Source organism: Oncorhynchus gorbuscha, unplaced genomic scaffold, assembly GCF_021184085.1.
Source record: "Oncorhynchus gorbuscha isolate QuinsamMale2020 ecotype Even-year unplaced genomic scaffold, OgorEven_v1.0 Un_scaffold_1470, whole genome shotgun sequence".
NCBI lineage: Eukaryota > Metazoa > Chordata > Actinopteri > Salmoniformes > Salmonidae > Oncorhynchus > Oncorhynchus gorbuscha.
In genome coordinates, this window is record NW_025746240.1 from 13,817 (window position 1) to 40,000 (window position 26,184).

Below are 26,184 nucleotides of genomic sequence, written 5' to 3' on the forward strand. Positions count from 1 at the left end.
TTGTCTCTACTGTAGTGGTAGACTGACTGTGACCTGCTAACAGCACAGAGACAGTATTGTCTCTACTGTAGTGGTAGACTGACTGTGACCTGCTAACAGCACAGAGACAGTATTGTCTCTACTGTAGTGGTAGACTGACTGTGACCTGCTAACAGCACAGAGACAGTATTGTCTCTACTGTAGTGGTAGACTGACTGTGACCTGCTAACAGCACAGAGACAGTATTGTCTCTACTGTAGTGGAGACAGACTGACTGTGACCTGCTAACAGCACAGAGACAGTATTGTCTCTACTGTAGTGGTAGACTGTGACCTGCTAACAGCACAGAGACAGTATTGTCTCTACTGTAGTGGTAGACTGACTGTGACCTGCTAACAGCACAGAGACAGTATTGTCTCTACTGTAGTGGTAGACTGACTGTGACCTGCTAACAGCACAGAGACAGTATTGTCTCTACTGTAGTGGTAGACTGTGACCTGCTAACAGCACAGAGACAGTATTGTCTCTACTGTAGTGGTAGACTGACTGTGACCTGCTAACAGCACAGAGACAGTATTGTCTCTACTGTAGTGGTAGACTGACTGTGACCTGCTAACAGCACAGAGACAGTATTGTCTCTACTGTAGTGGTAGACTGACTGTGACCTGCTAACAGCACAGAGACAGTATTGTCTCTACTGTAGTGGTAGACTGACTGTGACCTGCTAACAGCACAGAGACAGTATTGTCTCTACTGTAGTGGTAGACTGACTGTGACCTGCTAACAGCACAGAGACAGTATTGTCTCTACTGTAGTGGTAGACTGACTGTGACCTGCTAACAGCACAGAGACAGTATTGTCTCTACTGTAGTGGTAGACTGACTGTGACCTGCTAACAGCACAGAGACAGTATTGTCTCTACTGTAGTGGTAGACTGTGACCTGCTAACAGCACAGAGACAGTATTGTCTCTACTGTAGTGGTAGACTGACTGTGACCTGCTAACAGCACAGAGACAGTATTGTCTCTACTGTAGTGGTAGACGGACTGTGACCTGCTAACAGCACAGAGACAGTATTGTCTCTACTGTAGTGGTAGACTGACTGTGACCTGCTAACAGCACAGAGACAGTATTGTCTCTACTGTAGTGGTAGACTGACTGTGACCTGCTAACAGCACAGAGACAGTATTGTCTCTACTGTAGTGGTAGACTGACTGTGACCTGCTAACAGCACAGAGACAGTATTGTCTCTACTGTAGTGGTAGACTGACTGGGCACACAGCCAAAACAACATCACTACCATGATGCATTAGAAAGTAGAACAAAACACATCCCAATTCAGCCTGTGGTTTTATCCAGAGACAAGGACAGCTTTCTCTCAGTCAGTTTCCTGTATTTTGTCCATCAGTGTTCTGAGTTAACTGGACCATCTAGATTATACAGTAGAACTAATATCCTCTCAGTCCAGTCCAGTAGAGGTATGAAAACTGGACCATCTAGATTATACAGTAGAACTAATATCCTCTCAGTCCAGTCCAGTAGAGGTATGAAAACTGGACCATCTAGATTATACAGTAGAACTAATATCCTCTCAGTCCAGTCCAGTAGAGGTATGAAAACTGGACCATCTAGATTATACAGTAGAACTAATATCCTCTCAGTCCAGTCCAGTAGAGGTATGACAACTGGACCTTCTAGATTATACAGTAGAACTAATATCCTCTCAGTCCAGTCCAGTAGAGGTATGACAACTGGACCTTCCAGGGCAGTAGAGACACACCACACGTTGCCTGGCAACGACCTGTACTTCAGGGATCAGTCATTTGTAGAGTAATTCAAGTGTACTCACGCTCCAGGCCCCTGCCACGTCCAGGTGATTGTGTCCTGGCATGGGACAGGAGAGACACAGAACTTATGAAGATACAACATTATTCATCCAGGTAAGAAGTATAAAAACACAAGGTCATAACAACAACAACAACAACAACAACAGCTTAGTTATCAGGGATAGAGTAGTTTGTGGTTTAATTGGTTACCAGGTAGTTAGTAGTTTAATTGGATACCAGATAGTTAGTGGTCTTGACCACTTGCTGTGTGGTCCCAGGGCTATAGGAGAGACTGACTCCCTGCTGTGTGGTCCCAGGGCTATAGGAGAGACTGACTGCGTGCTGTGTGGTCCCAGGGCTATAGTAGAGACTGACTGCGTGCTGTGTGGTCCCAGGGCTATAGGAGAGACTGACTCCCTGCTGTGTGGTCCCAGGGCTATAGGAGAGACTGACTGCGTGCTGTGTGGTCCCAGGGCTATAGGAGAGACTGACTGCGTGCTGTGTGGTCCCAGGGCTATAGGAGAGACTGACTGCGTGCTGTGTGGTCCCAGGGCTGACTGACTGCGTGCTGTGTGGTCCCAGGGCTATAGGAGAGACTGACTGCATGCTGTGTGGTCCCAGGGCTATAGGAGAGACTGACTGCATGCTGTGTGGTCCCAGGGCTATAGGAGAGACTGACTGCATGCTGTGTGGTCCCAGGGCTATAGGAGAGACTGACTGCATGCTGTGTGGTCCCAGGGCTATAGTAGAGACTGACTGCCCACTGTGTGGTCCCAGGGCTATAGGAGAGACTGACTTCCTGCTGTGTGGTCCCAGGGCTATAGTAGAGACTGACTGCGTGCTGTGTGGTCCCAGGGCTATAGTAGAGACAGACTGCCTGCTGTGTGGTCCCAGGGCTATAGTAGAGACTGACTGCCTGCTGTGTGGTCCCAGGGCTATAGTAGAGACTGACTGCGTGCTGTGTGGTCCCAGGGCTATAGGAGAGACTGACTGCGTGCTGTGTGGTCCCAGGGCTATAGGAGAGACTGACTGCGTGCTGTGTGGTCCCTGGGCTATAGGAGAGACTGACTGTGTGCTGTGTGGTCCCAGGGCTATAGGAGAGACTGACTGCGTGCTGTGTGGTCCCAGGGCTATAGGAGAGACTGACTGCCTGCTGTGTGGTCCCAGGGCTATAGGAGAGACTGACTGCATACTGTGTGGTCCCAGGGCTATAGGAAAGACTGACTGCGTGCTGTGTGGTCCCAGGGCTATAGGAGAGACTGACTGCGTGCTGTGTGGTCCCAGGGCTATAGGAGAGACTGACTGCGTGCTGTGTGGTCCCAGGGCTATAGTAGAGACTGACTGCGTGCTGTGTGGTCCCAGGGCTATAGTAGAGACTGACTGCGTGCTGTGTGGTCCCAGGGCTATAGTAGAGACTGACTGCGTGCTGTGTGGTCCCAGGCATCACTGGCCCATTCAAGCCCAGCTGTTTACAGACAGAGCCCTAGCTCTAACACTAACACGATCAGACCTCAGTAAAGGGCACATCAAGTCAACCCCAGGAGGTTTTACAGGAAGTCCCCATGAAACCCTGCTCAAGGTGGGTGGGGGGGGGGATATCACACAGCTTAGACAGACCACACAACAAATCACAGTACAACTAAATCAGTTCTCTATCCTCACGGTTATATCTGTAACAGAGAGAGAGATTCAGACAGACAGGACTGATGCTCTTCTCAGCAGTTATACTGTATCTGAAGGTGGGTGGGGGGGATATCACACAGCTTAGACAGACCACACAACAAATCACAGTACAACTAAATCAGTTCTCTATCCTCACGGTTATATCTGTAACAGAGAGAGAGATTCAGACAGACAGGGCTGATGCTCTTCTCAGCAGGGAGGTGTTTACCAACCAGCCTGGCTGTTGTGTTGTGCTGCTGCTGTGTTCTAGTGTGTTGCTAGGTGTTGTATTGTATTGCTAGGTATTGTGTTGTGTTGCTGTGTTGCTTGGTGTTGTTGTGCTGCTAGGTGTTATTGTGTTGCTAGATATTGTATTGTGTTGCTAGGTGTTATTGTGTTGCTAGATATTGTATTGTGTTGCTAGGTGTTATTGTGTTGCTAGATATTGTATTGTGTTGCTAGGTGTTGTTGTGTTGATAGTTGTTGTATTGTGTTGCTAGGTGTTGTTGTGTTGCTAGGTGTTCTTGTGCTGCTAGGTGTTGTATTGTGTTGCTATGTGTTGCGTTGCTGTGTTGTATTGTGTTGCTAGGTGTTGTGTTGTGTTGCTAGGTATTGTGTTGTATTGCTAGGTGTTGTGTTGTATTGCTAGGTGCTGTGTTGCTAGGTGTTCTATTGTGTTGGTAGGTGTTGTGCTGTGTTGCTAGGTGTTGTTGTGTTGCTCGGTGTTGTTGTGCTGCTAGGTGTTGTTGTGTTGCTAGGTGTTGTATTGTGTTGCTAGGTGTTGTTGTGTTGCTAGGTGTTGTTGTGTTGATAGTTGTTGTATTGTGTCGCTAGGTGTTGTTGTGTTGCTAGGTGTTGTATTGTGTTGCTAGGTGTTCTTGTGCTGCTAGGTGTTGTATTGTGTTGTATTGTGTTGCTAGGTGTTGTGTTGCTAGGTGTTGTGTTGCTAGGTGTTATATTGTGTTGCTAGGTGTTGTGTTGCTAGGTGTTATATTGTGTTGCTAGGTGATGTGTTGCTATGTGTTGTATTGTGTTGCTAGGTGTTGTATTGTGTTGCTAGGTGTTGTATTGTGTTGCTAGGTGTTGTATTGTGTTGCTAGGTGTTGTATTGTGTTGCTAGGTGTTGTATTGTGTTGCTAGGTGTTGTATTGTGTTGCTAGGTGTTGTATTGTGTTGCTAGGTGTTGTATTGTGTTGCTAGGTGTTGTATTGTGTTGCTAGGTGTTGTATTGTGTTGCTAGATGTTGTATTGTGTTGCTAGGTGTTATATTGTGTTGCTAGGTGTTGTATTGTGTTGCTAGGTGTTATATTGCGTTGCTAGGTGTTATATTGTGTTGCTAGGTGTTATATTGTGTTGCTAGGTGTTATATTGTGTTGCTAGGTGTTGTATTGTGTTGCTAGGTGTTATATTGTGTTGCTAGGTGTTGTATTGTGTTGCTAGGTGTTGTATTGTGTTGCTAGGTGTTGTATTGTGTTGCTAGGTGTTATATTGTGTTGCTAGGTGTTGTATTGTGTTGCTAGGTGTTATATTGCGTTGCTAGGTGTTATATTGTGTTGCTAGGTGTTATATTGTGTTGCTAGGTGTTATATTGTGTTGCTAGGTGTTGTATTGTGTTGCTAGGTGTTGTATTGTGTTGCTAGGTGTTGTATTGTGTTGCTAGGTGTTGTATTGTGTTGCTAGGTGTTGTATTGTGTTGCTAGGTGTTGTATTGTGTTGCTAGGTGTTGTATTGTGTTGCTAGGTGTTGTATTGTGTTGCTAGGTGTTGTATTGTGTTGCTAGGTGTTGTATTGTGTTGCTAGGTGTTGTATTGTGTTGCTAGGTGTTGTATTGTGTTGCTAGGTGTTGTATTGTGTTGCTAGGTGTTGTATTGTGTTGCTAGGTGTTGTATTGTGTTGCTAGGTGTTGTATTGTGTTGCTAGGTGTTTGGCTTTGTCGTGTTGTGTTTGCTTTCTTACCATTTTATTGGGGTATTTTATCACAACAGGCTGAACTGGCACCGCTGGGATGAACGCTCCTGTGTGACAAGACAGAAATCAACACCATTACACACACTGGACTACAGTCCCCTAAAACTAAGAAACTAGAAGTGTGCGTTCTCTAATTCTCTCCTCCTCTCTTTCTTTCTCTCTCTCGGAGGACCTGAGCCCTAGGACCGTGCCCCAGGACTACCTGACATGATGACTCCTTGCTGTCCCCAGTCCACCTGGCCATGCTGCTGCTCCAGTTTCAACTGGCCTGGGCCCTAGGACCATGTCCCAGGACTACCTGACATGATGACTCCTTGCTGTCCCCAGTCCACCTGGCCATGCTTCTGCTCCAGTTTCAACTGTTCTGCCTTACTATTATTCAACCATGCTGGTCATTTATGAACATTTGAACATCTTGGCCACGTTCTGTTATAATCTCCACCCGGCACAGCCAGAAGAGGACTGGCCACCCCACAAATGCTCTCTCTAATTCTCTCTTTCTTTCTCTCTCTCGGAGGACCTGAGCCCTAGGACCGTGCCCCAGGACTACCTGACATGATGGCTCCTTGCTGTCCCCAGTCCACCTGACTGTGCTGCTGCTCCAGTTTCAACTGTTCTGCCTTACTATTATTCGACCATGCTGGTCATTTATGAACATTTGAACATCTTGGTCATGTTCTGTTATAATCTCTACCCGGCACAGCCAGAAGAGGACTGGCCACCCCACATAGCCTGGTTTCTCTCTAGGTTTCTTCCTAGGTTTTGGCCTTTCTAGGGAGTTTTTCCTAGCCACCGTGCTTTTACACCTGCATTGTTTGCTGTTTGGGGTTTTAGGCTGGGTTTCTGTACAGCACTTTGAGATATCAGCTGATGTACGAAGGGCTATATAAATACATTTGATTTGATTTGATTTAGAAGATTCTAGACCGCATACAAGGGCCTCGGCCCACGGCGACAGTAGCTAACCCAGATGTAAAATGTCCGTCTGCACGACTGGAAGTGGCTTCGGATCAAAGAATCCGCTAAATGGAATATATTATTATAATTATTGATATATTCATGTCCATTCAAATATAGTCATGAAGCTCCTTTTCATCCGTTTGTCCAATCAGAAACATGCCGTCCTGTGCAGAATATGTCATGTAATCCTCTGATTGGAAGAGAACTGAACATCTTTCAGTTAGACAGTGTGGATTGGTCTGATCTCAGCTCCTGGGAGGTCAGTAGCTGAGATCACATTAATCACCACTGTCTAACTGACCTCCCAGGAGCTGTGGTGATTAATCTGATCTCAGCTCCTGGGCGGTCAGTTAGACAGTGGTGATTAATCTGATCTCAGCTCCTGGGAGGTCAGTTAGACAGTGGTGATGAATCTGATCTCAGCTCCTGGGCGGTCAGTTAGACAGTGGTGATTAATCTGATCTCAGCTCCTGGGCGGTCAGTTAGACAGTGGTGATTAATCTGATCTCAGCTCCTGGGCGGTCAGTTAGACAGTGGTGATTAATCTGATCTCAGCTCCTGGGAGGTCCGTTAGACAGTGGTGATTAATCTGATCTCAGCTCCTGGGCGGTCAGTTAGACAGTGGTGATGAATCTGATCTCAGCTCCTGGAAAGACCGTTAGACAGTGGTGATTAATCTGATCTCAGCTCCTGGGCGGTCAGTTAGACAGTGGTGATTAATCTGATCTCAGCTCCTGGGCGGTCCGTTAGACAGTGGTGATTAATCTGATCTCAGCTCCTGGGCGGTCAGTTAGACAGTGGTGATTAATCTGATCTCAGCTCCTGGGCGGTCCGTTAGACAGTGTGATTAATCTGATCTCAGCTCCTGGGCGGTCCGTTAGACAGTATGATTAATCTGATCTCAGCTCCTGGGCGGTCCGTTAGACAGTGTGATTAATCTGATCTCAGCTCCTGGGCGGTCAGTTAGACAGTGGTGATGAATCTGATCTCAGCTCCTGGGCGGTCAGTTAGACAGTGGTGATGAATCTGATCTCAGCTCCTGGGCGGTCAGTTAGACAGTGGTGATGAATCTGATCTCAGCTCCTGGGCGGTCAGTTAGACAGTGGTGATTAATCTGATCTCAGCTCCTGGGCGGTCAGTTAGACAGTGGTGATTAATCTGATCTCAGCTCCTGGGCGGTCAGTTCAGACACTCGTCAGTCTTTTGAAGTGATTCGCCGCCGGGACACTTCAATAGTAACTAACAACAACTAGAAACACATGTTTACTCGGGTCTGATTTCCACGTCGGAGGATAAAAAGATAGAAGCGCTTGTTGATGACATCAGAAGCTCCATTCACCTGTGTGTGTTCTGTCATTCATCTGTGTTGAGGCTGTAGTTATTACATTTAGCTGAATATCAGGAGAACCGGAATAATGACCAACGTTATTGGAAAGCTCACATACTCCCCTTTTTTAAACCGCCCCCCCCCATCCTAAAGTTATGATGGGGAGGAAAGAGATACTCCCCTTTTTTAAAGCGCCCCCCCCATCCTAAAGTTATGATGGGGAGGAAAGATACTCCCCTTTTTAAACCGCCCCCATCCTAAAGTTATGATGGGGAGGAAAGAGATACTCCCCTTTTAAACCTCCCCCATCCTAAAGTTATGATGGGGAGGAAAGAGATACTCCCCTTTTTTAAACCGCCCCCCCCATCCTAAAGTTATGATGGGGAGGAAAGAGATACTCCCCTTTTAAACCTCCCCCCATCCTAAAGTTATGATGGGGAGGAAAGAGATACTCCCCTTTTTTAAAGCCCCCCCCCATCCTAAAGTTATGATGGGGAGGAAAGAGATACTCCCCTTTTTAAAAGCCCCCATCCTAAAGTTATGATGGGGAGGAAAGAGATACTCCCCCTTCTTAACCCCCCCCCCATCCTAAAGTTATGATGGGGAGGAAAGAGATACTCCCCTTTTTTAAACCTCCCCCCATCCTAAAGTTATGATGGGGAGGAAAGAGATACTCCCCTTTTTTAAACCTCCCCCCATCCTAAAGTTATGATGGGGAGGAAAGAGATACTCCCCATTTTAAACCTCCCCCATCCTAAAGTTATGATGGAGAGGAAAGAGATACTCCCCTTTTAAACCCCCCCCCCATCCTAAAGTTATGATGGAGAGGAAAGAGCTGTTAGCCTTTTAAATTGTTTTAACCTGAAGCCTGTATGAACAGAACGGTCCTTCTGTAGCTCAGTTGGTAGAGCATGGCGCTTGTAACGCCAGGGTAGTGGGTTCGATCCCCGGGACCACCCATACGTAGAATGTATGCACACATGACTGTAAGTCGCTTTGGATAAAAGCGTCTGCTAAATGGCATATATTATTATTATATTAACATGTCCTACTGACTCTCTAACTCTCCTACCTTTCCTGTCTCCTCCTCACGGTACTATCTAACATACCTGGTTAGATCAGAACATGTCCTACTGACTCTCCTACCTTTCCTGTCTCCTCCTCACGGTACTATCTAACATACCTGGTTTGTACGTGATGAGACACGACCTGTTGGTACACGTTCCCTCTGGGAAAATCATTATCTGGAGAGAGGGGAACATCAGCCACATTATCAGACACGTGTTTCCATGGTAATGAGATCATATGTGTGGATACATCCTGAACACTGTTAGGTGGCTGTTCTCTAGTTTGTTTACTGAACGCCAGACCATGGTTAGGTGGCTGTTCTCTAGTTTGTTTACTGAACGCCAGACCATGGTTAGGTGGCTGTTCTCTAGTTTGTTTACTGAACGCCAGACCATGGTTAGGTGGCTGTTCTCTAGTTTGTTTACTGAACGCCAGACCATGGTTATAGTTTGTTTACTGAACGCCAGACCATGGTTAGGTGGCTGTTCTCTAGTTTGTTTACTGAACGCCAGACCATGGTTAGGTGGCTGTTCTCTAGTTTGTTTACTGAACGCCAGACCATGGTTAGGTGGCTGTTCTCTAGTTTGTTTACTGAACGCCAGACCATGGTTAGGTGGCTGTTCTCTAGTTTGTTTACTGAACGCCAGACCATGGTTAGGTGGCTGTTCTCTAGTTTGTTTACTGAACGCCAGACCATGGTTAGGTGGCTGTTCTCTAGTTTGTTTACTGAACGCCAGACCATGGTTAGGTGGCTGTTCTCTAGTTTGTTTACTGAACGCCAGACCATGGTTAGGTGGCTGTTCTCTAGTTTGTTTACTGAACGCCAGACCATGGCTCTTTGTTTACTTTGTCCTGTGTGTGTGTGTGTGTGTGTGTGTGTGTGTGTGTGTGTGTGTGTGTGTGTGTGTGTGTGTGTGTGTGTGTGTGTGTGTGTGTGTGTGTGTGTGTGTGTGTGTGTGTGTGTGTGTGTGTGTGTGTGTGTGTGTGTGTGTGTGTGTGTCAGACAGACAGACAGACAGACAGACAGACAGACAGACAGACAGACAGACAGACAGACAGACAGACAGACAGACAGACAGACAGACAGACAGACAGACAGACAGACAGACAGACAGACAGACAGACAGACAGACAGAGAGAGAGAGACAGAGAGAGAGAGAGATACAGAGAAAGACAGAGAGAGAGAGCTAGAGAGCGAGACAGAGAGACAGAGAGAGAGAGAGAGAGAGAGCTAGAGAGCGAGACAGAGAGACAGAGAGAGAGAGAGAGAGAGCTAGAGACGGAGAGCGAGAGAGAGAGCTAGAGAGCGAGAGAGAGATATTCAACTGTACCTGAGGCCATTCTCCTCCAGACTGGGCTCTGCGTTTGATCTCCTCAACAGTCTTCTTACGGGAGTCCTGGTCTGACCTGGAGACAAACACTGGTCTGATGTACTTGATCAGGGCTGGAGGACAGGAGACACAACAGTCAGACACATACTAGTGCTGGGGCCATAAGGTATATTAGCCTGGGTAACAGCATTCCACTCATTAACACTGGTCTGGGGCCATAAGGTATATTAGCCTGGGTAACAGCATTCCACTCATTAACACTGGTCTGGGGCCATAAGGTATATTAGCCTGGGTAACAGCATTCCACTCATTAACACTGGTCTGGGGCCATAAGGTATATTAGCCTGGGTAACAGCATTCCACTCATTAACACTGGTCTGGGGCCATAAGGTATATTAGCCTGGGTAACAGCATTCCACTCATTAACACTGGTCTGGGGCCATAAGGTATATTAGCCTGGGTAACAGCATTCCACTCATTAACACTGGTCTGGGGCCATAAGGTATATTAGCCTGGGTAACAGCATTCCACTCATTAACACTGGTCTGGGACCATAAGGTATATTAGCCTGGGTAACAGCATTCCACTCATTAACACTGGTCTGGGGCCATAAGGTATATTAGCCTGGGTAACAGCATTCCACTCATTAACACTGATCTGGGGCCATAAGGTATATTAGCCTGGGTAACAGCATTCCACTCATTAACACTGGTCTGGGGCCATAAGGTATATTAGCCTGGGTAACAGCATTCCACTCATTAACACTGATCTGGGGCCAGGTTAAAAGGTATCTGTCTAGCTAACATTTTCTACATAAAAACCTACTAAGGTCTACACTTGAATTGGAATGACAGCAGCAACTGATCTGGGACCAGGATAAAAGGTATCTGTCTAGCTAACATTTTCTATACATTTCCTGTACAATTTCGGTTGTAATTTGACAACAGAGAATCTGTTAGGTTAACAGGAAGTGGTTAACAGGAAGTGGTTATCTACGAACTCAGCTTCAGTGGTTATCCAGCCCTTGTCCAGGTCCAATCATTTACAGAACTGTACCGGTTACCGTTCTGACTCAAAACCACACTTCCTGAAACAGGAAGTTCACTCCTGTCAGACTGAAAGGTCACACCAGGGTTCAACACAGGGTTCACTCTTCAAGAACACTTCCTCTAGTCAAGGTTCTCACTTCCACTTCCCCCTGCTTTGACACAGGTCTCAAGGTCCTCTATAGCAGAGACTACTGCTGTACTAGAAACCTGGACCCTGTGGTGCTGAGCCTGGATCAGAACTGCTGTACTAGAGACCTGGACCCTGTGGTGTTGAGCCTGGATCAGAGACTACTGTACTAGAGACCTGGACCCTGTGGTGCTGAGCCTGGATCAGAACTGCTGTACTAGAGACCTGGACCCTGTGGTGTTGAGCCTGGATCAGAGACTACTGTACTAGAGACCTGGACCCTGTGGTGCTGAGCCTGGATCAGAACTGCTGTACTAGAGACCTGGACCCTGTGGTGTTGAGCCTGGATCAGAGACTACTGTACTAGAGACCTGGACCCTGTGGTGCTGAGCCTGTATCTGGGTCAGAACTACTGTACTGTAAAGCTGGACCCTATGGTGTTGAGCCTGTATCTGGGTCAGAACTACTGTACTGTAAAGCTGGACCCTGTGGTGTTGAGCCTGTATCTGGGTCAGAACTACTGTACTGTAGAGCTGGACCCTGTGGTGCTGAGCCTGGGTCAGAACTACTGTACTGTAAAGCTGGACCCTGTGGTGTTGAGCCTGTATCTGGGTCAGAACAACTGTACTGTAAAGCTGGACCCTGTGGTGTTGAGCCTGTATCTGGGTCAGAACTACTGTATTATAGACCTGGACCCTGTGGTGTTGAGCCTGTATCTGGGTCAGAACTACTGTACTGTAAAGCTGGACCCTGTGGTGTTGAGCCTGTATCTGGGTCAGAACTACTGTACTGTAAAGCTGGACCCTGTGGTGCTGAGCCTGTATCTGGGTCAGAACAACTGTACTGTAAAGCTGGACCCTGTGGTGTTGAGCCTGTATCTGGGTCAGAACTACTGTATTATAGACCTGGACCCTGTGGTGTTGAGCCTGTATCTGGGTCAGAACTACTGTACTGTAAAGCTGGACCCTGTGGTGTTGAGCCTGTATCTGGGTCAGAACTACTGTACTGTAAAGCTGGACCCTGTGGTGTCGAGCCTGTATCTGGGTCAGAACTACTGTACTGTAAAGCTGGACCCTGTGGTGTTGAGCCTGTATCTGGGTCAGAACTACTATACTGTAGAGCTGGACCCTGTGGTGCTGAGCCTGGGTCAGAACTACTGTACTGTAAAGCTGGACCCTGTGGTGCTGAGCCTGGATCAGAACTACTGTACTGTAAAGCTGGACCCTGTGGTGTTGAGCCTGTATCTGGGTCAGAACAACTGTACTGTAAAGCTGGACCCTGTGGTGTTGAGCCTGTATCTGGGTCAGAACTACTGTATTATAGACCTGGACCCTGTGGTGTTGAGCCTGTATCTGGGTCAGAACTACTGTACTGTAAAGCTGGACCCTGTGGTGCTGAGCCTGTATCCAGGGATCTAGTCTAGCCACTACATAGCCATTAGTCCCAGGGATCTACTCTAGCCACTACACAGCCAACATGATTCTAATACAGAGTAGGCTTGCTGCTGCTGAACACAATGAATGTCCAAACCCACTCCCTGTGCTACACCTGGTTACCCTAACAAGATGTTGAGGAGGTTATTAGATCCCGGCCGGACACTGCAGTGAAACGTTTCCCCTCGTAGGTCTCTATGAATATCAGCGAAGGTAAAACACGGTTAGAACTGTACTTAAATATAATAAAGAGTTAGTGAATTTCCTAATGATCTTCTGTGTGACACCAGATCACAGGTTAGAGGACTTCAATGTCTACAGTACAGGCCTAGTGGCACAAGATCACAGGTTAGAGGACTACAGTACAGGCCTGGTGACACCAGATCACAGGTTAGAGGACTACAGTACAGGCCTAGTGACACAGGATCACAGGTTAGAGGACTACAGTACAGGCCTAGTGACACAAGATCACAGGTTAGAGGACTACAGTACAGGCCTGGTGACACCAGATCACAGGTTAGAGGACTACAGTACAGGCCTAGTGACACAGGATCACAGGTTAGAGGACTACAGTACAGGCCTAGTGACACAAGATCACAGGTTAGAGGACTACAGTACAGGCCTAGTGGCACAAGATCACAGGTTAGAGGACTACAGTACAGGCCTGGTGACACCAGATCACAGGTTAGAGGACTACAGTACAGGCCTAGTGACACAGGATCACAGGTTAGAGGACTACAGTACAGGCCTAGTGACACAAGATCACAGGTTAGAGGACTACAGTACAGGCCTGGTGACACAAGATCACAGGTTAGAGGACTACAGTACAGGCCTAGTGACACAAGATCACAGGTTAGAGGACTACAATGTCTACAGTACAGGCCTGGTGGCACCAGGGAACACTGACTTAAGGTAAGCTTTATATATATATATATATAGGCTTCTACAACTGACAAGTCATCCAACTCTCTTCCTCCAGCTCTCCAGCTACAGTCTCTCTCTCTCTCTCTCTGTCTCTCTCTGTCTCTCCGTCTCCCTCCCTCTCTTCTCTCTCTCTCTCTCTCTCCCTCCCTCTCGCTCTACCTCCCTCTCTCTCTACCTCTCTCCCTCTCTCTCTCCCTCCCTCCCTCTCTCTCGCTCTCCCTCTCTCTCCAGCTCTCTCTAAATCTCTCTCTCTCTCCCTCCAGCTCTCTCTAAATCTCTCTCTCTCTCCCTCCCTCTCTCTCTCTCTCTCTCTCCATCTCTCTCTCTCTCTCTCCATCTCTCTCTCTCCATCTCTCTCTCTCTCTCTCCATCTCTCTCTCTCTCTCTCCATCTCTCTCTCTCTCCCTCTCTCTCTCTCAGATGCACTATGTCAGACAGGGCAGCAGTATTGAGAGATATTTCACCAGTGCAGAGGGGTTGGGGCAAAGGATTGCATTTGGGTTGGGCAAGAGAGAGAAAGAAAGAAAGAAAGAAAGAAAGAAAGAAAGAGAGACACAGAGAGACAGAGAGACAGAGAGAGACATGGAGAGACATGGAGAGACAGAGAGACACAGAGAGACATGGAGAGACAGAGAGATCGAGGGAGAGACAGACAGAGACAGAGAGAGAGGGAGAGACAGAGACAGAGACAGAGGGAGAGACAGAGACAGAGGGAGAGACAGAGACAGAGAGAGACAGACAGAGAGAGAGAGAGAAAGACAGACAGAGACAGAGAGAGAGGGAGAGACAGAGACAGAGGGAGAGACAGAGACAGAGGGAGACAGACAGAGAGAGAGAGAGAGAGAGAGACAGACAGAGAGACACAGAGAGACAGAGAGACACAGAGAGACATGGAGAGACAGAGAGATCGAGGGAGAGACAGACAGAGAGAGAGAGAGAAAGACAGACAGAGACAGAGAGAGAGGGAGAGACAGAGACAGAGGGAGAGACAGAGACAGAGGGAGACAGACAGAGAGAGAGAGAGAGAGAGAGACAGACAGAGAGACACAGAGAGACACAGAGAGACATGGAGAGACAGAGAGATCGAGGGAGAGACAGAGAGAGAGAGAGAGAGAGAGAGAGACAGACAGAGACAGAGAGACAGACAGAGACAGAGAGAGAGGGAGAGACAGAGACAGAGGGAGAGACAGTCAGACAGAAAGAGAAGTAAACTCTTGAGTAATGTTTACAGTTTATTTCTGATTGTTTACTTCACTTTTGTTTATTATCTATTTCACTAGCTTTGGCAATATAAACATGTTTCCCATGTCAATAAAGCACATTGGAAATAAAATTGAATGAAAACAGACAGATGGAGAGAGCAAGACAGGGACACAGACAGAGAGAGAGACAGATAAATAGACAGTGAAACAGAGGGAGACAGGGACACAGACAGAGAGAGAGACAGAGACAGATAAATAGACAGTGAAACAGAGGGAGACAGGGACACAGACAGAGAGAGAGACAGAGAGACAGAGACAGATAAATAGACAGTGAAACAGAGGGAGACAGGGACACAGACAGAGAGAGAGACAGAGACAGATAAATAGACAGTGAAACAGAGGGAGACAGGGACACAGACAGAGAGAGAGACAGAGAGACATAGACAGATAAATAGACAGTGAAACAGAGGGAGACAGGGACACAGACAGAGAGAGAGACAGAGAGACAGAGACAGATAAATAGACAGTGAAACAGAGGGAGACAGGGACACAGACAGAGAGAGAGACAGAGAGACAGAGACAGATAAATAGACAGTGAAACAGAGGGAGACAGGGACACAGACAGAGAGACAGAGAGACATAGACAGATAAATAGACAGTGAAACAGAGGGAGACAGGGACACAGACAGAGAGACAGAGAGACATAGACAGATAAATAGACAGTGAAACAGAGGGAGACAGGGACACAGACAGAGAGAGAGACAGAGAGACAGAGACAGATAAATAGACAGTGAAACAGAGGGAGACAGGGACACAGACAGAGAGAGAGACAGAGAGACAGAGACAGATAAATAGACAGTGAAACAGAGGGAGACAGGGACACAGACAGAGAGGGAGACAGAGAGACAGAGGGACATAGATAATCCTACTGCCCCAGACAGGGATGTCCTTGCTCTCTGCCTTCATGACGATGGAGGACATGGACAGAGAGAGAGAAAGAGAGAGACAGAGACACAGAAGGAAAGAGACAGAGAGAGAGACAGAGGGAGAGAGACAGAAAGAGAGAGATAGAGAGACAGAGAGAGAGAGAGAGGGAGAGAGACAGAGGAAGAGAGACAGAGAGAGAGAGAGACGGATGGGACATAGAGAATCCTACTCACTGCCCCAGACAGGGATGTCCTTGCTCTCTGCCTTCATGACGATGGAGGACATGGACATGGTGACGGGGATCGCATCGAAGTAGGAGGAGTGGGGTGCCAGCGTTAGGATAGGGGCCTCGGCCGGTAGCGCCTGGCGCCCCTTCACCGTCATCCAATGGAAGCCTCCTGCAAACCACATGACCCGCATGGTGGTCCTCAGAGCCACGTCCACAAACCTGGAGAGAGACATTTGTTACATTGAGTTACTAACAGAACCACACAACATTGTTTAATGAGAGGATAGACGGTGCAGTGTGCAGGAGAGTCTCTACAACCATTATTCTACAGATATAGAGCAGACACCACAGCAGGAGAGTCTCTACAACCATTATTCTACAGACATAGAGCAGACACCACAGCAGGAGAGTCTCTACAACCATTATTCTACAGATATAGAGCAGACACCACAGCAGGAGAGTCTCTACAACCATTATTCTACAGACATTGAGCAGACACCACAGCAGGAGAGTCTCTACAACCATTATTCTACAGACATTGAGCAGACACCACAGCAGGAGAGTCTCTACAACCATTATTCTACAGACATAGAGCAGACACCACAGCAGGAGAGTCTCTACAACCATTATTCTACAGACATTGAGCAGACACCACAGCAGGTGAGTCTCTACAACCATTATTCTACAGACATTGAGCAGACACCACAGCAGGAGAGTCTCTACAACCATTATTCTACAGATATAGAGCAGACACCACAGCAGGAGAGTCTCTACAACCATTATTCTACAGATATAGAGCAGACACCACAGCAGGAGAGTCTCTACAACCATTATTCTACAGACATTGAGCAGACACCACAGCAGGAGTCTCTACAACCATTATTCTACAGACATAGAGCAGACACCACAGCAGGAGAGTCTCTACAACCATTATTCTACAGACATTGAGCAGACACCACAGCAGGTGAGTCTCTACAACCATTATTCTACAGACATTGAGCAGACACCACAGCAGGAGAGTCTCTACAACCATTATTCTACAGATATAGAGCAGACACCACAGCAGGAGAGTCTCTACAACCATTATTCTACAGATATAGAGCAGACACCACAGCAGGAGAGTCTCTACAACCATTATTCTACAGACATTGAGCAGACACCACAGCAGGAGTCCCTACAACCATTATTCTACAGACATTGAGCAGACACCACAGCTGGAGAGTCTCTACAACCATTATTCTACAGACATAGAGCAGACACCACAGCTGGAGAGTCTCTACAACCATTATTCTACTGACATTGAGCAGACACCACAGCAGGAGAGTCTCTACAACCATTATTCTACCGACATTGAGCAGACACCACAGCAGGAGAGTCTCTACAACCATTATTCTACAGACACTGAGCAGACACCACAGCAGGAGAGTCTCTACAACCATTATTCTACAGACATAGAGCAGACACCACAGCTGGAGAGTCTCTACAACCATTATTCTACAGACATTGAGCAGACACCACAGCAGGAGAGTCTCTACAACCATTATTCTACAGACATAGAGCAGACACCACAGCAGGAGAGTCTCTACAACCATTATTCTACAGACACTGAGCAGACACCACAGCTGGAGAGTCTCTACAACCATTATTCTACAGACATTGAGCAGACACCACAGCAGGAGAGTCTCTACAACCATTATTCTACAGACATAGAGCAGATACCACAGCAGGAGAGTCTCTACAACCATTATTCTATAGACATAGAGCAGACACCACAGCTGGAGAGTCTCTACAACCATTATTCTACAGACATTGAGCAGACACCACAGCAGGAGAGTCTCTACAACCATTATTCTATAGACATAGAGCAGACACCACAGCTGGAGAGTCTCTACAACCATTATTCTACAGACATTGAGCAGACACCACAGCAGGAGAGTCCCTACAACTATATGTAATGTAATGTGGAGGCAGTATAATGTAATGTGAGGCAGTATAATGTAATGTGGAGGCAGTATAATGTAATGTGGAGGCAGTATAATGTAATGTAATGTAGAGGCAGTATAATGTAATGTGGAGGCAGTATAATGTAATGTGGAGGCAGTATAATGTAATGTAATGTAGAGGCAGTATAATGTAATGTAATGTGGAGGCAGTATAATGTAATGTAATGTGGAGGCAGTATAATGTAATGTAGAGGCAGTATAATGTAATGTGGAGGCAGTATAATGTAATGTGAGGCAGTATAATGTAATGTAGAGGCAGTATAATGTAATGTGGAGGCAGTATAATGTAATGTGAGGCAGTATAATGTAATGTGGAGGCAGTATAATGTAATGTGAGGCAGTATAATGTAATGTGGAGGCAGTATAATGTAATGTGGAGGCAGTATAATGTAATGTGGAGGCAGTATAATGTAATGTGAGGCAGTATAATGTAATGTGGAGGCAGTATAATGTAATGTGAGGCAGTATAATGTAATGTGGAGGCAGTATAATGTAATGTGGAGGCAGTATAATGTAATGTGGAGGCAGTATAATGTAATGTGGAGGCAGTATAATGTAATGTGGAGGCAGTATAATGTAATGTGAGGCAGTATAATGTAATGTGGAGGCAGTATAATGTAATGTGGAGGCAGTATAATGTAATGTGAGGCAGTATAATGTAATGTGGAGGCAGTATAATGTAATGTGGAGGCAGTATAATGTAATGTGGAGGCAGTATAATGTAATGTGGAGGCAGTATAATGTAATGTGGAGGCAGTATAATGTAATGTGGAGGCAGTATAATGTAATGTGGAGGCAGTATAATGTAATGTGGAGGCAGTATAATGTAATGTGGAGGCATTATAATGTAATGTAATGTGAGGCAGTATAATGTAATGTGAGGCAGTATAATGTAATGTAATGTGGAGGCAGTATAATGTAATGTAATGTGAGGCAGTATAATGTAATGTGAGGCAGTATAATGTAATGTAATGTGGAGGCAGTATAATGTAATGTGGAGGCAGTATAATGTAATGTAATGTGAGGCAGTATAATGTAATGTGGAGGCAGTATAATGTAATGTGGAGGCAGTATAATGTAATGTGGAGGCAGTATAATGTAATGTAGAGGCAGTATAATGTAATGTGGAGGCAGTATAATGTAATGTGAGGCAGTATAATGTAATGTAGAGGCAGTATAATGTAATGTGGAGGCAGTATAATGTAATGTGAGGCAGTATAATGTAATGTGGAGGCAGTATAATGTAATGTGAGGCAGTATAATGTAATGTGGAGGCAGTATAATGTAATGTGGAGGCAGTATAATGTAATGTGGAGGCAGTATAATGTAATGTGAGGCAGTATAATGTAATGTGGAGGCAGTATAATGTAATGTGAGGCAGTATTATGTAATGTGGAGGCAGTATAATGTAATGTGGAGGCAGTATAATGTAATGTGGAGGCAGTATAATGTAATGTGGAGGCAGTATAATGTAATGTGGAGGCAGTATAATGTAATGTGAGGCAGTATAATGTAATGTGGAGGCAGTATAATGTAATGTGGAGGCAGTATAATGTAATGTGAGGCAGTATAATGTAATGTGGAGGCAGTATAATGTAATGTGGAGGCAGTATAATGTAATGTGGAGGCAGTATAATGTAATGTGGAGGCAGTATAATGTAATGTGGAGGCAGTATAATGTAATGTGGAGGCAGTATAATGTAATGTGGAGGCAGTATAATGTAATGTGTAGGCAGTATAATGTAATGTGGAGGCATTATAATGTAATGTAATGTGAGGCAGTATAATGTAATGTGAGGCAGTATAATGTAATGTAATGTGGAGGCAGTATAATGTAATGTGGAGGCAGTATAATGTAATGTAATGTGAGGCAGTATAATGTAATGTGAGGCAGTATAATGTAATGTAATGTGGAGGCAGTATAATGTAATGTGGAGGCAGTATAATGTAATGTAATGTGAGGCAGTATAATGTAATGTGGAGGCAGTATAATGTAATGTGGAGGCAGTATAATGTAATGTGGAGGCAGTATAATGTAATGTGAGGCAGTATAATGTAATGTAAGGCAGTATAATGTAATGTGAGGCAGTATAATGTAATGTGGAGGCAGTATAATGTAATGTGAGGCAGTATTATGTAATGTGGAGGCAGTATAATGTAATGTGGAGGCAGTATAATGTAATGTGAGGCAGTATAATGTAATGTGGAGGCAGTATAATGTAATGTAAGGCAGTATAATGTAATGTGAGGCAGTATAATGTAATGTAAGGCAGTATAATGTAATGTGAGGCAGTATAATGTAATGTAAGGCAGTATAATGTAATGTGAGGCAGTATAATGTAATGTAAGGCAGTATAATGTAATGTGGAGGCAGTATAATGTAATGTGAGGCAGTATAATGTAATGTGAGGCAGTATAATGTAATGTGGAGGCAGTATAATGTAATGTGAGGCAGTATAATGTAATGTGGAGGCAGTATAATGTAATGTGAGGCAGTATAATGTAATGTGGAGGCAGTATAATGTAATGTGAGGCAGTATAATGTAATGTGGAGGCAGTTTAATGTAATGTAATGTGGAGGCAGTATAATGTAATGTGGAGGCAGTATAATGTAATGTGAGGCATTATAATGTAATGTGGAGGCAGTATAATGTAATGTGGAGGCCGTATAATGTAATGTGAGGCAGTATAATGTAATGTGGAGGCAGTATAATGTAATGTAATGTAAGGCAGTATAATGTAATGTGGAGGCAGTATAATGTAATGTAATGTGGAGGCAGTATAATGTAATGTGAGGCAGTATAATGTAATGTAATGCAGTATAATGTAATGTGAGGCAGTATAATGTAATGTGAGGCAGTATAATGTAATGTGAGGCAGTATAATGTAATGTGAGGCAGTATAATGTAATGTGGAGGCAGTATAATGTAATGTGAGGCAGTATAATGTAATGTAATGTGAGGCAGTATAATGTAATGTGGAGGCAGTATAATGTAATGTGGAGGCAGTATAATGTAATGTGGAGGCAGTATAATGTAATGTGGAGGCAGTATAATGTAATGTGGAGGCAGTATAATGTAATGTAATGTGGAGGCAGTATAATGTAATGTGGAGGCAGTATAATGTAATGTGGAGGCAGTATAATGTAATGTGAGGCAGTATAATGTAATGTAAGGCAGTATAATGTAATGTGAGGCAGTATAATGTAATGTGGAGGCAGTATAATGTAATGTAAGGCAGTATAATGTAATGTGGAGGCAGTTTAATGTAATGTAATGTGGAGGCAGTATAATGTAATGTGGAGGCAGTTTAATGTAATGTAATGTGGAGGCAGTATAATGTAATGTGGAGGCAGTATAATGTAATGTGGAGGCAGTTTAATGTAATGTAATGTGGAGGCAGTATAATGTAATGTAAGGCAGTATAATGTAATGTGGAGGCAGTTTAATGTAATGTAATGTGGAGGCAGTATAATGTAATGTGGAGGCAGTATAATGTAATGTGGAGGCAGTTTAATGTAATGTAATGTGGAGGCAGTATAATGTAATGTGGAGGCAGTATAATGTAATGTGGAGGCAGTTTAATGTAATGTAATGTGGAGGCAGTATAATGTAATGTAATGTGGAGGCAGTATAATGTAATGTGGAGGCAGTATAATGTAATGTGGAGGCAGTATAATGTAATGTAATGTGGAGGCAGTATAATGTAATGTGGAGGCAGTATAATGTAATGTGAGGCAGTATAATGTAATGTAAGGCAGTATAATGTAATGTGGAGGCAGTTTAATGTAATGTAATGTGGAGGCAGTATAATGTAATGTGGAGGCAGTATAATGTAATGTGGAGGCAGTTTAATGTAATGTAATGTGGAGGCAGTATAATGTAATGTGGAGGCAGTATAATGTAATGTGGAGGCAGTTTAATGTAATGTAATGTGGAGGCAGTATAATGTAATGTGGAGGCAGTATAATGTAATGTGGAGGCAGTATAATGTAATGTGGAGGCAGTATAATGTAATGTGGAGGCAGTATAATGTAATGTAATGTGGAGGCAGTATAATGTAATGTGGAGGCAGTATAATGTAATGTGGAGGCAGTATAATGTAATGTGGAGGCAGTATAATGTAATGTGAGGCAGTATAATGTAATGTGGTGGCAGTATAATGTAATGTGGAGGCAGTATAATGTAATGTGGAGGCAGTATAATGTAATGTAATGTGGAGGCAGTATAATGTAATGTGAGGCAGTATAATGTAATGTGGAGGCAGTATAATGTAATGTGGAGGCAGTATAATGTAATGTGGAGGCAGTATAATGTAATGTGAGGCAGTATAATGTAATGTGGAGGCAGTATAATGTAATGTGGAGGCAGTATAATGTAATGTGGAGGCAGTATAATGTAATGTGGAGGCAGTATAATGTAATGTAATGTGGAGGCAGTATAATGTAATGTAATGTGGAGGCAGTATAATGTAATGTGAGGCAGTATAATGTAATGTAATGTGAGGCAGTATAATGTAATGTGGAGGCAGTATAATGTAATGTGGAGGCAGTATAATGTAATGTGGAGGCAGTATAATGTAATGTGGAGGCAGTATAATGTAATGTGGAGGCAGTATAAAGTAATGTGGAGACAGTCTAATGTAATGTAATGTGGCCCGTTCCTGTAGGTTCATGCTCTACAACATCCGCAGAGTACGACCCTGCCTCACACAGGAAGCTGCGCAGGTCCTAATCCAGGCACTTGTCATCTCCCGTCTGGATTACTGCAACTCGCTGTTGGCTGGGCTCCCTGCCTGTGCCATTAAACCCCTTCAACTCATCCAGAACGCCGCAGCCCGTCTGGTGTTCAACCTTCCCAAGTTCTCTCACGTCACCCCGCTCCTCCGTTCTCTCCACTGGCTTCCAGTTGAAGCTCGCATCCGCTACAAGACCATGGTGCTTGCCTACGGAGCTGTGAGGGGAACGGCACCTCAGTACCTCCAGGCTCTGATCAGGCCCTACACCCAAACAAGGGCACTGCGTTCATCCACCTCTGGCCTGCTCGCCTCCCTACCACTGAGGAAGTACAGCTCCCGCTCAGCCCAGTCAAAACTGTTCGCTGATCTGGCCCCCCAATGGTGGAACAAACTCCCTCACGACGCCAGGACAGCGGAGTCAATCACCACCTTCCGGAGACACCTGAAACCCCACCTCTTTAAGGAATACCTAGGATAGGATAAGTAATCCCTCTCACCCCCCTTAAGTTTTAGATGCACTATTGTTAAGTGACTGTCCCACTGGATGTCATAAGGTGAATGCACCAATTTGTAAGTCGCTCTGGATAAGAGCGTCTGCTAAATGACTTAAATGTAAATGTATGTAATGTGGAGGCATTATAATGTAATGTAATGTGGAGGCATTATAATGTAATGTAATGTAGAGGCAGTATAATGTAATGTAATGTGGAGGCATTATAATGTAATGTGGAGGCAGTATAATGTAATGTGGAGGCATTATAATGTAATGTAATGTGGAGGCATTATAATGTAATGTAATGTGGAGGCATTATAATGTAATATAATGTGGAGGCATTATAATGTAATGTAATGTGGAGGCAGTATAATGTAATGTGGAGGCAGTATAATGTAATGTGGAGGCATTATAATGTAATGTGAGGCAGTTTAATGTAATGTAATGTAGAGGCAGTATAATGTAATGTAATGTGGAGGCAGTATAATGTAATGTGAGGCAGTTTAATGTAATGTAATGTAGAGGCAGTATAATGTAATGTAATGTAGAGGCAGTATAATGTAATGTGGAGGCAGTATAATGTAATGTGGAGGCAGTATAATGTAATGTGGAGGCAGTATAATGTAATGTGGAGGCAGTATAATGTAATGTGGAGGCAGTATAATGTAATGTGGAGGCAGTATAATGTAATGTGGAGGCAGTATAATGTAATGTGGAGGCAGTATAATGTAATGTGGAGGCAGTATAATGTAATGTGGAGGCAGTATAATGTAATGTGGAGGCAGTATAATGTAATGTGGAGGCAGTATAATGTAATGTGAGGCAGTATAATGTAACGTGGAGGCAGTAAACCACACAGCTCTACAAGACAACATCCCCCAGACAGAGACAGTAAACCACACAGCTCTACAACACCCCCCAGATAGAGACAGTAAACCAACACAGCTCTACAAGACAACATCCCCCAGACAGAGACAGTAAACCACACAGCTCTACAAGACAACATCCCCCAGATAGAGACAGTAAACCACACAGCTCTACAACACAACATCCCCCAGACAGAGACAGTAAACCACACAGCTCTACAAGACAACATCCCCCAGACAGAGACAGTAAACCACACAGCTCTACAAGACAACATCCCCCAGACATAGACAGTAAACCACACAGCTCTACAACACAACATCCCCCAGATAGAGGCAGTAAACCACACAGCTCTACAACACAACATCCCCCAGACAGAGACAGTAAACCACACAGCTCTACAACACAACATCCCCCAGATAGAGACAGTAAACCAACACAGCTCTACAACACAACATCCCCCAGACAGAGACAGTAAACCACACAGCTCTACAAGACAACATCCCCCAGACAGAGACAGTACACCACACAGCTCTACAACACAACATCCCCCAGACAGAGACAGTAAACCACACAGCTCTACAACACAACATCCCCCAGACAGAGACAGTAAACCACACAGCTCTACAACACCCCCCAGACAGAGACAGTAAACCAACACAGCTCTACAAGACAACATCCCCCAGACAGAGACAGTAAACCACACAGCTCTACAAGACAACATCCCCCAGATAGAGACAGTAAACCACACAGCTCTACAACACAACATCCCCCAGACAGAGACAGTAAACCACACAGCTCTACAAGACAACATCCCCCAGACAGAGACAGTAAACCACACAGCTCTACAACACAACATCCCCCAGACAGAGACAGTAAACCACACAGCTCTACAAGACAACATCCCCCAGATAGAGACAGTAAACCACACAGCTCTACAAGACAACATCCCCCAGATAGAGACAGTAAACCACACAGCTCTACAAGACAACATCCCCCAGACAGAGACAGTAAACCACACAGCTCTACAAGACAACATCCCCCAGATAGAGACAGTAAACCACACAGCTCTACAACACAACATCCCCCAGACAGAGACAGTAAACCACACAGCTCTACAAGACAACATCCCCCAGACAGAGACAGTAAACCACACAGCTCTACAAGACAACATCCCCCAGACAGAGACAGTAAACCACACAGCTCTACAACACAACATCCCCCAGATAGAGGCAGTAAACCACACAGCTCTACAACACAACATCCCCCAGACAGAGACAGTAAACCACACAGCTCTACAACACAACATCCCCCAGACAGAGACAGTAAACCACACAGCTCTACAAAACAACATCCCCCAGACAGAGACAGTAAACCACACAGCTCTACAACACAACATCCCCCAGACAGAGACAGTAAACCACACAGCTCTACAACACAACATCCCCCAGACAGAGACAGTAAACCACACAGCTCTACAACACCCCCCAGACAGAGACAGTAAACCAACACAGCTCTACAAGACAACATCCCCCAGACAGAGACAGTAAACCACACAGCTCTACAAGACAACATCCCCCCAGATAGAGACAGTAAACCACACAGCTCTACAACACAACATCTCCCAGACAGAGACAGTAAACCACACAGCTCTACAAGACAACATCCCCCAGACAGAGACAGTAAACCACACAGCTCTACAACACAACATCCCCCAGACAGAGACAGTAAACCACACAGCTCTACAAGACAACATCCCCCAGATAGAGACAGTAAACCACACAGCTCTACAACACAACATCCCCCAGATAGAGACAGTAAACCACACAGCTCTACAACACAACATCCCCCAGATAGAGACAGTAAACCACACAGCTCTACAAGACAACATCCCCCAGACAGAGACAGTAAACCACACAGCTCTACAAGACAACATCCCCCAGACAGAGACAGTAAACCACACAGCTCTACAAGACAACATCCCCCAGACAGAGACAGTAAACCACACAGCTCTACAAGACAACATCCCCCAGACAGAGACAGTAAACCACACAGCTCTACAAGACAACATCCCC

The 26,184-nt window shown here is 45.2% G+C and overlaps 1 protein-coding gene across 1 annotated transcript in view; it reads right to left on the reverse strand.

Moving 5' to 3' along the window:
* Window positions 1-1,828: 1,828 nt before the first annotated feature.
* The window catches only part of LOC124022887 (lysophosphatidylcholine acyltransferase 1-like), a gene marked incomplete at its 3' end in the record, with an annotated part of 50,374 nt that continues 26,018 nt past the window's right edge, over window positions 1,829-26,184 (reverse strand). The window contains exons 4-8 of the mRNA XM_046337580.1: window positions 16,017-16,231; window positions 10,122-10,234; window positions 8,906-8,966; window positions 5,424-5,482; window positions 1,829-1,863 (exon numbers count right to left, since the gene is read on the reverse strand). Of these exons, the coding sequence (XP_046193536.1) occupies window positions 1,829-1,863; window positions 5,424-5,482; window positions 8,906-8,966; window positions 10,122-10,234; window positions 16,017-16,231 (483 nt within the window). The remainder of the gene's footprint in view (window positions 1,864-5,423; window positions 5,483-8,905; window positions 8,967-10,121; window positions 10,235-16,016; window positions 16,232-26,184) is intronic.